At 44.1% G+C, this 14,114-nt stretch overlaps 1 protein-coding gene across 1 annotated transcript in view; it reads right to left on the bottom strand.

Moving 5' to 3' along the window:
• Positions 1-14,114, bottom strand: part of LOC126094754 (sorbitol dehydrogenase-like) — a 105,988-nt gene that overhangs the window by 67,316 nt on the left and 24,558 nt on the right. Inside the window, exon 2 of the mRNA XM_049909305.1 lies at positions 9,040-9,073. Coding sequence (XP_049765262.1) covers positions 9,040-9,073 — 34 coding nt within the window. The remainder of the gene's footprint in view (positions 1-9,039; positions 9,074-14,114) is intronic.

Here is a 14,114-nt window from a genome sequence, read left to right as displayed (position 1 = left end):
TATGTTCAGATGTGCTAACAAAACTAACGGGGTTCCATTTAAAAAAAACGTAGGTTTGTGTTAAAAAACATACTTCCGTGCATTTTTGTATGGTTTGTATTAAACAATTACACTAGCCCCTCTCCTCACGTTCGGTCTGTGGAATCGGTTCGTCAGTATTTGATGTGGTTTACGAAATATATCCAGCGGTAACCTTAGGTGACTCACCCTATATATATAGGGTGAGTCACCTAACGTGGTATGTGGTATCAGCATGATGGTGCACCTGCACATTCCGCAATTAACACCCTGTATATATATATAGGGTGAGTCACCTAACGTTACCGCTGGATATATTTCGTAAACCACATCAAATACTGACGAACCGATTCCACAGACCGAACGTGAGGAGAGGGGCTAGTGTAATTGGTTAATACAAACCATAAAAAATTCCACGGAAGTATGTTTTTTAACACAAACCTACGTTTTTTTGAATGGAACCGCGTTAGTTTTGCTAGCTCATCTGAACATATAAACAACACGCAACTGAACGTCGGAGGTTTCAAGCGTCAAATTTAGATTACAATATCTCCGGATGTAATTGACATTTTACAATGCAAAAAAATGGTTCAAATGGCTCTGAGCACTATGGGACTTATCATCTATGGTCATCAGTCCCCTAGAACTTAGAACTACTTAAACCTAACTAACCTAAGGACATCACACAACACCCTGTCATCACGAGGTAGAGAAAATCCCTGACCCCGCCAGGTATCGAACCCGGGAACCCGGGCGGGGGAAGCGAGAACGCTACCGCACGACCACGAGCTGCGGACTTTACAATGCAACAAACGGCACTGATTACGTATTTGTTTATACGTTCAGATGAGCTAACAAAACTAACGGGGTTCCATTTAAAAAAACGTAGGTTTGTGTTAAAAAACATGCATTTTTTATGGTTTGTATTAACCAATTACACTAGCCCCTCTCCTCACGTTCGGTCTGTGGAATCGATTCGTCAGTATTTGATGTGGTTTACGAAATATATCAAGCGGTAATGTTAGGTGACTCACCATATATATATATATATATATATATATATATATATATATATATATATATATATATATATATATATATATATATATAAGCGTATTCCTATCCCATGACTTCCGTCACCTCAGCGTTATATAAAGAAGTTGAATCTCTCTAGCCGTGCATCATCCGCGAATGGAAAATGAAAAGGAGAAATGAACCTGGTATAGTCCAGTGATGACTCATAAAGCATGCACGCTGAAGTAGTTCAGGTAGCGCGCTGCAGTCTTGATTGCCATTCAGGGACGTATCCCGGCTTGAACGGCTAAACCTAAATGAAAGTGATTTTAAAACCCGGGAATGTGTATGTTGTATAACCAAGCAAGGTCATTTATATGTAGAAATGGCTCTAAGCATTAGAGCTCTAAGAATTAGAACTACTTAAACCTAACTAACGTAAGGACATCACATATATCCATACCCGAGGCAGGATTCGAACCTGTGACCGTAGCGGTCGCGCGGTTTCAGACTGTAGCGCCTAGAACCGCTCGGCCACCCTGGCCGGCGGAATATCTGTGTTTCGAATGTTTGTACGATCGGTATGATCCAAGAGAAAGCACCAAATCTTCCTGAAGAATAAATACATGAATAAAATATGAGAATTAATGTAAGAATTGATATGAGAATGAAATATTAGAATACAAGAATTTAAAAAGATTGTAACCCCTCAAAATACCACACAGGCATATGTTTATAAATGTGTGACACTTATTGTGAAATCCAGTTGTAATTTTACAATTAATATAACGCCCTTATTTTCCCTAATACGATACGAAACACTTGTGTAGTAACCTTGTATGAACATGGGTAGATAAATGAAAAAAAAGAATAAAATAAAATAAGTAAAAAAAGAGTAATCGGATTTCGAACATTTGGCGCTGAATTATGAAGTTGCGACGCTAACAACAGAGCGACTATTTCGTCTAAGGCTATTCCGCGGTAAAAGGCACATAAAGTATCTTGAACATGTATTGAAAACTTTGATCGTTTTTTCAGGAACGGTCGGATACCCACAGAGAAGCCGAGACACGTGTTCGCTTATTTTGACTGCTCTTTCATTGAACGAAGTTCGTGATAAATCGGGTGGTGGCACTTGCCGTGTTCTCCTCGTGATTTGCGGAGTCGGAAGAAGACGTTGCAGGCCGGCCGTTATGACCGAGCGATTTTAGGCGCTTCAGTCCGGAACCGCGTGACCGCTACGGTCGCAGGTTCGAATCCTGCCTCAGGCATGAATGTGTGTGATGTCCTTAGGTTGGTTAGGTTCAAATGGTTCAAATTGCTCTGAGCACTATGGGACTTAACATTTATGGTCATCAGTCCCCTAGAACTTAGAACTACTTAAACCTAACTAACCTAAGGACATCACACACATCCATGCCCGAGGCAGGATTCGAACCTGCGACCGTAGCAGTCGCGCGGCTCCGGACTGAGCGCCTAGAACCGCTAGACCACCGCGGCCGGCGGTTGGTTAGGTTTAAGTAGTTCTACGTTCTAGGGGACTGATGACCTCAGATGTTAAGTTAATACTTCATCGTCTTACAAGAGGAGTACCTCAACTCTTTCAGTGATTACTGTAATCTACTTGAGCAGCTCGCAAGGTTTCAACTTTCGTTTCAGGTGATAGAATTTTCTCATATCGAGAAATCTGAAGAAATGATCTGTTTTACTTCGTAAAAAGCTTTCAAAAGCCTAGTTTTCTTTATCATCAACAACCAGTTTCAGCAGACTTTGATGTCTTCGAAATATTTGTTACGAAACGCGCAGAATTAAGAAGTTGCGATGCTAACTAGTACATCCGTTTACTTTAGCTTGACAGGTTCCATTCACTAATGATCAACTTTAGATGGCGTATACAGGGTGGCACACTTAAAAGTCTCTGAGCAAACGTCTCTGGATCCACAAAACATGGTGAAGAACGACTTTCACTGGCGTGAGTGTAAGGCAGGGGTTCACGGATGTAAATTCTACGAGATATTCTAAAAAGTAAGCAAACAGCCGGTTCATGCGAACTTATGTTTTTTAAATGGACACCCCTTGTTATTTGTTATGCAATCAATAACATTAAAAATCACAAAGAGGACGGCGTTGGTTGTATCGCAATACATCAATAACATCCAGAGAAATTGCAAAGAGAAGTTGACACTTGAAATAAACAAAAAGCACCGCTATAGCAAATCCTGAGATGCAAGCGTGACCTCCATGGTGCGCGTAAGCCCTATGTGATTGAGGTACCTATTCTTACTTTCAGTGTCATTACGATGCCCAAAGTAATGATACCGTTTCCTGCGACAAACATTGACGTGTATTTATGGTTTCCCTCTTGCATGTTTTATTTATCTACTTACGCACTACGGAAGAGTACCGGTCTGTACACGCCCACCCATTACACTACACAGTTGTGTACTGGAACGGACCGCAATCGGTGCTGTGTGTGGAACAGCTCACTTGGAAGTAGGTAGATTCATGTACAGATAAATGGCGCTGATGCACTGTAAATTGTAATTGGTATCAATGTTGTAAATTTGATGTTAATTTACCTATACGTCCGTTTTAGGCATTGGAAATGGTTTTGTTATTACTTTACGGAGTTCTGCACCAAAAAGGCACACGAGCGGCATAACTGTGTGGCCAGCCTTACACTAATAGACATCATCCGAACCGCCCTACCTTCACGAATATTGTTAGAGAGCTTCTCGCAACAAGTGTCTCCATGGACGCGTATTCGTAGCAAAACGGTAACACTTGAAGCAGCAGAAGTAGCGATTCTGGCGGCCGCTGCATTAAATCCTCATGCCAGTTCTTGTGAAATGAAGAGACTGGTGAGAATTCCTCGAACAAGCGTGCTACTTATTCTTCACAGGTATAGATACCAACCATATCTCGTGTCGCTACAAGGTAATAACTTTCAATTCGTCTGGAGTACTGACAGTTGGTTCTACGGCAACGATAGACTTCATGCTTAGGGTGCTGTTTCCCAATGAAGCTACATGTACAGACCGTGGGAACGTCAACTCACACGATATGCACTAGTGGTCGGCGGAAAACCCACATTTGCTTTGTCAGGCAGAACTTCAGCGTCAGTGATGTGTCAATATATGAAGTGGTATTGCAGGTCAACACATCACTGGCCCGTATTTCATTGATAGCTCTCTTAACGGACGACAATATGGGCGGTTCTTGAGATGTACCTTACCTAGACTGATGGAAGACCTGTCGCTTCATCTGCGTCAAATAATGTGGTATCAGCATGATACCCTGCGCATAATGCCATGGTATCGAGAAATGCACTGAGAAAACAATTCCCAAATCGATGGATAGGACGGGGCAGTCCTGTTAAAAGATTTCTAGTGCGGTCGCCGACCTAACCCCCATGGGCTTTTCGGTGTGGGAACATGTGAAAAATGTGGTGTATCAGTATGTTCCAGCAACAATGGACAACATGAAAGCCCACATTGCAGCTGCATGTGGTGTAGTAACACCAAAAACACTGACAGCAGCGAGTCGATCGGTGTTAGAGGGCGCACCTCGTGTTGCCATTTAACGGTGATCTCTTCGAACTTACATTGTAGCGTTTCTGCTGTGAGAAATGTGACTGCTCAAAAATGGTTTAAATGGCTCTGAGCACTATGGGACTTAACATGTGTGGTCATCAGTCCCCTAGAACTTGGAACTACTTAAAGCTAAGTAACCAAATGGCATCACACACATCCATGCCCGAGACAGGATTCGAACCTGCGACCGTAGCGGTCACGCGGTTCCAGACTGAAGCGCCTAGAACCGCTCAGCCACTGCGGCCGGTTAATGTGACTGCATACAGGAGTGCATTTTCTGTGTTTCTGAGAAGACGTGTTTTGTTTTCTAGGTACTACTGTACGTTTATGTAATCTTTTAACCATCAACAAATCGTTTCCTTATTTTCCATTGTGTGTGGCTGGACATCTGTATTGTTTCCAGTCCTCTTAGTAACAGTGTAAATAGCAATAAGTATAGCGTTTGTCACATCGTAGTATGTAAATAACATTGCGATTACAAGCAACATGAGGATCTTTCTGGCATCTCGGGAAGTACAATAGCGGCACGTTTCTTTTATTTCAAGTGTCAACTTCGCCTTGCAATGTTTCTCGATGTAATTGACATACTGCGATGCAACCAACGCTATTCTTTTTGTTATTTTTCATGTTACTGATTACTTAAAAAATACACTCAAGCACAAAAGAAACTAGTATAGACGTGCTTATTAAAATACAGAGATATGTAAACAGGGAGAACACGGCGCTGCGGTCGGCAACGCCTATATAAGACAATAAGTGTCTTGCGCAGTTGTTAGATCTGTTACTGGTGCTACAATGGCAGGTTATCAAGATGTAAGTGAGTTTGAACGTGGTGTTATACTCGGCACAGGAGTGATGGGACAAAGCATCTCCGAGGTAGCGATGAAGCGGGACTTTCCCGTATGACCATTTCACGAGTGTACCCCGAATATCAGGAATCTTCAATCATTAGGGAAAATCAAATTTCCGGCATCGCTGCTACCGGGAAAAGATCCTGCAAGAACGGGACCGACAACGACTGAAGAGAATTGTTCAACGTAAGAGAAGAGCAATCCTTCCGCAAATTGCAGCAGATTTCAGTGCTAGGCTATCAAGAAGTGTCAGCCTGCGAACTATTCAACGAAACATCATCGATATGGGCTATCGGATCCGAAGGCCCACTCGTGTACCCTTGATGACTGCACTACACAAAGCTTTACGCTTCACTTGGGCCTGTCAACGCAGACATTGGACTGTTGATGACTTGAAACACGTAGTCTGGTCGGACGAATCTCGTTTCAAACTGTGTCGAGCGGATGGACATGTACGGGTATGGAGACAACCTCATGAATCCATGGACCTTGCAAGTCAGCGAGGGACTGTTCAAGCTGGTGGAGGCTCTGTAATGGCATGGGGCGTGTGCAGGTGCATTGATATGGGACCCCTGATACGTCTAGACACGACTATGACAGGTGACATGTACGTGAGCATCCTGTCTGAGGCCTAAATGGCTCAAATGGCTCTGAGCACTATGGGACTTAACATCTGAGGTCATCAGTTCCCTAAAACTTAGAACTACTTAAACCTAGCTAATCTAAGAACATCATGCACATCCATGCCCGAGGCAGAATTCGAACCTGCGACCGTAGCGGTTGCGCGGTTCCAGCCTGAAGCGCCTAGAGCCGCTCGGCCACACCGGCTGTCTGTCTGAGACCTGCATCCATCAAATATATAATGCATTCCGATGGACTTGGGCTATCCCAGCAGGACACTGCGACACCCCACACGTCCAGAATTGCTTTCTCCAGGAACACTCTTCTGAGTTTATACACTTCCGCTCGTCACCGAACTCCCCAGACATGAACATTACTGAGCATATCTGAGATGCCTTGCAACGTGCTTTCGGAACAGATCTCTCCCCCCCCCCCCCCTTGTATTCTTACGGATTTATGGACAGCCCTGTAGGATTCATGGTGTCAGTTCCCTCCAGCACTACTTCAGACATTAGTCGAGTACATGCCGCGTCGTGTTGCGGCACTTGTGCTCGCGGAGGCCCAACATGCTATTAGACAGGGGTATCAGTTTGTTTGGCTCTTCTGTGTAATATGGGGTGCCCATTTAAACAAAACATAAATATGTGTAAAAACTAATATTAGATTACGTTTTAGAATGTCTTATAGTATTTACTTTCGTGAACCGCTCCCTTCATTCATACCTCTGAAAGTCGTTTTTCAATATCTATTGTTGACCCAGAGGTATTTGCGCTTAAACGTTTAAGTGGCAACCATGTATAGTACAACTAGTTGCACCATATACGGCGTAGAACGTGGATCATTGTTGAAAGGAACGTGTAAAGCTACCGTAAATATATGAGTTAATGTGCTTTTTATTGTGTATTGTGATGTTTATGACGTAAGAATCGTCTGTGAGCACTACATATACAAACATGACCATGTGCACACAGCGCGTTTTGATTGTAAATGTTTTATTTCTGAGAAACCTTTCTACACTCCTGGAAATTGAAATAAGAACACCGTGAATTCATTGTCCCAGGAAGGGGAAACTTTATTGACACATTCCTGGGGTCAGATACATCACATGATCACACTGACAGAACCACAGGCATATAGACACAGGGAACAGAGCATGCACAATGTCGGCACTAGTACAGTGTATATCCACCTTTCGCAGCAATGCAGGCTGCTATTCTCCCATGGAGACGATCGTAGAGATGCTGGATGTAGTCCTGTGGAACGGCTTGCCATGCCATTTCCACCTGGCGCCTCAGTTGGACCAGCGTTCGTGCTGGACGTGCAGACCGCGTGAGACGACGCTTCATCCAGTCCCAAACATGCTCAATGGGGGACAGATCCGGAGATCTTGCTGGCCAGGGTAGTTGACTTACACCTTCTAGAGCACGTTGGGTGGCACGGGATACATGCGGACGTGCATTGTCCTGTTGGAACAGCAAGTTCCCTTGCCGGTCTAGGAATGGTAGAACGATGGGTTCGATGACGGTTTGGATGTACCGTGCACTATTCAGTGTCCCCTCGACGATCACCAGTGGTGTACGGCCAGTGTAGGAGATCGCTCCCCACACCATGATGCCGGGTGTTGGCCCTGTGTGCCTCGGTCGTATGCAGTCCTGATTGTGGCGCTCACCTGCACGGCGCCAAACACGCATACGACCATCATTGGCACCAAGGCAGAAGCGACTCTCATCGCTGAAGACGACACGTCTCCATTCGTCCCTCCATTCGCGCCTGTCGCGACACCACTGGAGGCGGGCTGCACGATGTTGGGGCGTGAGCGGAAGACGGCCTAACGGTGTGCGGGACCGTAGCCCAGCTTCATGGAGACGGTTGCGAATGGTCCTCGCCGATACCCCAGGAGCAACAGTGTCCCTAATTTGCTGGGAAGTGGCGGTGCGGTCCCCTACGGCACTGCGTAGGATCCTACGGTCTTGGCGTGCATCCGTGCGTCGCTGCGGTCCGGTCCCAGGTCGACGGGCACGTGCACCTTCCGCCGACCACTGGCGACAACATCGATGTACTGTGGAGACCTCACGCCCCACGTGTTGAGCAATTCGGCGGTACGTCCACCCGGCCTCCCGCATGCCCACTATACGCCCTCGCTCAAAGTCCGTCAACTGCACATACGGTTCACGTCCACGCTGTCGCGGCATGCTACCAGTGTTAAAGACTGCGATGGAGCTCCGTATGCCACGGCAAACTGGCTGACACTGACGGCGGCGGTGCACAAATGCTGCGCAGCTAGCGCCATTCGACGGCCAACACCGTGGTTCCTGGTGTGTCCGCTGTGCCGTGCGTGTGATCATTGCTTGTACAGCCCTCTCGCAGTGTCCGGAGCAAGTATGGTGGGTCTGACACACCGGTGTCAATGTGTTCTTTTTTCCATTTCCAGGAGTGTATAAAGTGCTACATTTTAACCACTAACATGACAACTTGATATGAGGTTGCAACTCACAATTGACATGTTTTGTACGAAAAAGTTCTAAGACCTGAAGATGACAGCAAAATCTGTCGAAACTGGTTGTAGAAAATAAAGAAATATTTATGCGATCTTGGCTTTAGAAATTTTCTCTCTTTCCGTTTCGTAAGCAGTGACAGCACGCTTATTGAACACTGTGTTTTATGATAATTAGAAGAAAAGAGAGTGCCTCTTTTGTGATTTTCCACACCAAACTATCGAGATTCCAAATTGTACACTTAAAATAACAAGCAAGCAGATAAAATTGAACAACGGATAAAAATTGCTTACACATATGGTACATATAGTCGTTTTCTCTACTCGAGAAACGAGATGAAAAGTCCTTTTTACTGAAGTTCCAGTTCGAAATATAAATTTTATTTCTAGCTGAACATACAACATTGAAATGAAGTATAGATGCAGGTCATATCCAAGAGAATCTTACCGTTTTCTCCGGGTTCTGGGATCGGCCTCTGCTCCTGAAAAGGAGACGAGACAACGTTAAATTACGCATTTTGATGCTTATAGTACAGTAATGACGTATGTCAGTTACAGTGCTCAGAGATAACAAAAGGAATTATTACATCACTCATCTGTTGCCACCAGCTCACAGTCTTTGTGGCTGAGATTACTGGTAGTGTAATTTGCTTGTGAATGACATTGTAGCTTCTTTTCCACCTTTGTAACTTGTAGAAATATGTCAGCCTCTGAAAGAGCTGAGCTCGTTAATTAAGTTGTTTCCGTAGCTGATGCATCTGTCGACCGTGCTGCCTACAATATACTTTGCAAGATACGGTACATTGGGGGGGGGGGGGGGGGACTAACTACGAGCTATCGGATGTAAAAAAAATCACTCTCATGATATTCATTAACGATGGCTACTCGGCACGAAAGCCCCACCCACTTACCTTGAGTCGTAACAGTAATATGGATTCTTCTTTTCAATCACTCGGCGACTGGCAATCTAAAAACGTGCTTAAAGTTAATACAGTCCAAACTTTGGTGTGTTTACTGTTAAGATAGAAAATTTCAGCTTGTATTTCGTAGAGAACTGAACGAGTTTCTGTATATGCATTGTCCTTTCATAGAGAGTGACATAACGTTTACTTGAGAAAGATGCGATCATTTTCAGCAATTTACCGCTAAATAAAATGTCAGTCTTGAACGCAGTATACAGTTTTGTACAGACACATGAGAGAATGGTGACACCATTAGCAAACATACGTTAACACCTTAAAGTATAACAGAAATATTCCTGAAAATGGCCGATTATCAGCTGAAAGACGTTATATAAAGCGTTTACTGGTTCAGTGCTATCAACAACTTTGATTCAAAATAAAGAACAATTCTTACGTTTATGGCTACCTGCTGCTTATTTACGTCAGCATTGGGAAATTTCAGATCAAGGAGGAGTATTGTAAAAGACAAAACAGTAGTAGGGCGAGATGTGTTCTGAGTCAGGCCTTCTAAATTCAGCTGAAAATTTCCCGACCAAGTGTGACGTGATATGTGAAACTTGGTTAAGTCCCTTCATTACCAGTTTTTCTACAAACTGGACAATTACACTATCTGATCAAAAGTGTCCGGGTCCCTGTTTGTGGACATTGGTTCAAACGGCTCTGAGCACTATGGGACTTAACTACTTTGGTCATCAGTCCCCTAGAACTTAGAACTATTTAAACCTAACTAACCTCAGGACATCACACACATCCATGCCCGAGGCACGATTCGAACCTGCGACCGTAGCGGTCGCGCGGTTCCAGCCTGTAGCGCCTAGAACCGCTCGGCCACACAGGCCGGCTGTGGACATTGATATAGCGTGTGTCCACCCTTTTGCTTTATGACATCTTGAATTCTGCAGGGTACGTTTCCAGCGACATGTCTGAATGCCTGTGGGAGGATGGCTCTTCAAGAAGTACGAGCTCGTACTTCTTGAAGAGCCGAAACGAGATAAGGTAGTGATGTACACTCAGGTTTTGAATGAAGCCGACCTTCTGACTCATCCCAAAGGTGTTTCAAGTCGGGAATTCGGGCAGGCCAGTCCATTTCAGAAATGCTGTTGCCCACAAACCATTGCCTCACAGATGCTGGTTTATTGACAGGGTGCTTTGTCACGCTAATACAGTCATGGCCCCCGAAAAGCTCCTCTGCTGCACACAGTGCACAATGCTGTACATCTACATCTGCATCTAAGTAATTACACTGTTATTCACAATAAAGCGCGAAGGAGAGGTTTCAATGAACCACCTTCAAGCTGTCTCTCTACCGTTCCACTCTCGAACGGCGAGTGGGAAGACGAGCACCTAAATTTCTCTGCGGGAGCCCTGATTTCTCTTATTTTATCGTGATGGTCATTTCTGCCTATGTAGGTGGGTGCCAACAGAATGTTTTCGCAATCGGAGGAGAAAACTGGTGATTGAGATTTCATGAGAAGATCCCGTCGCAACGAAAAACGCCTTTTTTTTAATGATTGCCACTCCAATTCACGTATCAGGCAATAATACACAACGAGCTGCCCTTCTTTGAACTTTTTCGATGTCTGTAAAGTGTGTTCATATAATTCCGCATTTAGCATTTTCTTAAGTGTAATAAGGGGACCACATCTTAACAACGAAATCATCCCCAACCCGTACACTACTTTCTCCATACTTCACTGTCGGCACTACACATGACGGCGGGAAACGTTCTCTAGGCATTGCCAAACGCAAGGCATTCCATCGGATTGTCACAGGTTATAGCGAGATTCACCATTCTAAATCCCTCGTTTCTAGTCGCCCATTGTCCAATGGTGTTACTCTTTGTTCCACCTCAAGAGTCACCTCGCACTGACTGCAGAAATGTGTGCCTTGCATGGAGCTGCTCGACCATTGTACACAATTATTTTTAACTCCTTACCCGTAGTCATTGTGCTAGCTGGACTACTAGTAGAAGTTTGATACTTACGAGTGATTCCTTCCACTGATTTCAAGTGATTTTTTTATGAGCGCCCCCCACAGTGTCCGGCAACCCTTGTCCGACAATACATAAGGTCTACCGGTTGTTGGTCTAGCTTTGTTATTCCTCCGCGTTTCCACTGCACAGTCACATCACCAACGGTCGACTTGGGCAGCTTTAGAGTGGCTGATATGTTCTTGATATAACTGTTACTCTGTTAACACCTACTAAGTCATCTTGACGGACAATTTCTGTTCTTACTGCTACACTACAGACAACACAGTACTCTGCTCCTCAAATTACGCTGTCGGATCCGCCTCTCGTGATATGTAGTGGTTGATTCTGGTTGGATAGTAGTGACTGGATACTTTTGTTTTGATATGTACTAACGAAATCGTTTGTACAAGTATTCACCTGAAGCCTGTTCGTCTTTCCACGTAAAGCAAACGGGGAGGAGCTTCCTAAAACATACGAGAAAACGCGTAGACACTTTCAAACTCTAACATTTGAGTAAATCATCTGTGGCCACACACATGTGGGATAACACACAAAATTCATGACGTAGAAAACGGCTTAATAATCCTTCACACTGCTGATGAGGGTAAAAATTCGATTTTTTAGAATAATTTGAAAATTTATCTACACATATTTTTAAAAAAACTGACATTCAGCATCATCTTTAGCAGCTGGATGAAGTCCGTTTCTAGAGTTTTCCCTAGAACCACATTGCTTCTACGTGTTCTCCACACCTTCAAGTAGATCGTCGTTTCGGTCTGTTCCTACACCGAAGAGCCTCCTTGCACCACTTGCCTCGACTGGTGACATGCGCCGCCAATCTCCCATTCATTTTTGTTATCGTCATAAACACGTCTTTCTTCCTAACCATTTTGTTCCCTGCACATTTTTTTTGTTTTCCAGTCTCTCCTAGCATTGCCCGACATGTACTTCTGCATTAATCGCTTGCCAACTTCAGTTTTTGAATGGTTTTCGCATTAAAAGTCAACATCTCATTGCCATAATTCCAAACTGAAAACAAATACATTTTATATCTTACCATTTCAGACGTATCGGAAGCTTAATTTTGAAAACCCTCAATAGTTCACCAAAAGGAATTCAGACTCCCGTTATACTTGTTCATTTACTTGGCTGGCCATCTCTGTCCGCAGCTCGTGGTCCCGCGGTCGCGTTCTCGCTTCCCGAGGACGGAGTCCTGGGTTCGTTCCCGGCGGCGTCAGGGATTTTTATCTGCCTCGAGACAACTGGCTGTTTGTGTTTTAATCATCATACATGAAAGTGGCGAGATTGGACTGAGCAAAGGTTGGGAATTTGTACGGGCGTTGATAACCGCGCAGTTGAGAGCGCCAAAAATCAATCATCGTCGTCATCTTGTCAATCTCTTCAATTTCTGCAACTACCCTAAACGCAAAAGCACGAAATGTATTCGGAAACCGCGAATACATTTCCACCATAGCTACACAATTTGCTGGAGACAAATGAAAATTTGTGTCTTATTCGAGATAGGAACCCACGTTTCCCAGTTAACGCGAATGGTCGCATTAACTGCTTCGGCTGTCTGAACACTCCTTGCGGACATACCCAGACTTCTAATGTCTCTGAGTTTGGTAGTCATAGTGTTCGCACACTTATGTGACACAAAAAATGTTGTTCAGCAGTGGCTGTCCTTACTGGCGGCAACTTTCTTTGAAGAGAGCATGGAGAAGCTGGTTTCCTGCTTTGATAAATGCCTGAACAATTGAGGCAACTAAGTAGGAATGAAATAAATAGGAAGTGCAGGGAAGCTAAGACGAAATGGCTGCAGGAAAAATGTGAAGACATCGAAAAAGATATGATTGTCGGAAGGACAGACTCAGCATACAGGAAAGTCAAAACAACCTTTGGTGACATTAAAAGCAACTGTGGTAACATTAAGAGTGCAACGGGAATTCCACTGTTAAATGCAGAGGAGAGAGCAGATAGGCGGAAAGAATACATTGAAAGCCTCTATGAGGGCGAAGATTTGTCTGATGTGATAGAAGAAGAAACAGGAGTCGATTTAGAAGAGATAGGGGATCCAGTATTAGAATCGGAATTTAAAAGAGCTGTGGAGGACTTACGGTCAAATAAGGCAGAAGGGATAGATAACATTCCATCAGAATTTCTAAAATCATTGAGGGAAGTGGCAACAAAACGACTATTCACGTTGGTGTGTAGAATATATGAGTCTGGTGATATACCATCTGACTTTCGGAAAAGCATCATCCACACATTTCCGAAGACGGCAAGAGCTGACAAGTGCGAGAATTATCGCACAATCAGCTCAACAGCTCATGCATCGAAGCTGCTTACAAGAATAATATACAGAAGAATGGAAAAGAAAATTGAGAATGCGCTAGGTGACGATCAGTTTGGCTTTAGGAAAAGTAAAGGGACGAGAGAGGCAATTCTGACGTTACGGCTAATAATGGAAGCAAGGCTAAAGAAAAATCAAGACACTTTCATAGGATTTGTCGACCTGGAAAAAGCGTTCGACAATATAAAATGGTGCAAGCTGTTCGAGATTCTGAAAAAAATAGTAGGGGTAAGCTA

This window comes from Schistocerca cancellata, chromosome 8 (genome assembly GCF_023864275.1).
Source record: "Schistocerca cancellata isolate TAMUIC-IGC-003103 chromosome 8, iqSchCanc2.1, whole genome shotgun sequence".
Lineage (NCBI taxonomy): Eukaryota > Metazoa > Arthropoda > Insecta > Orthoptera > Acrididae > Schistocerca > Schistocerca cancellata.
The sequence above is the reverse complement of the archived record's forward strand: the minus strand, read 5'-3'. Positions and strand labels throughout refer to the sequence as shown.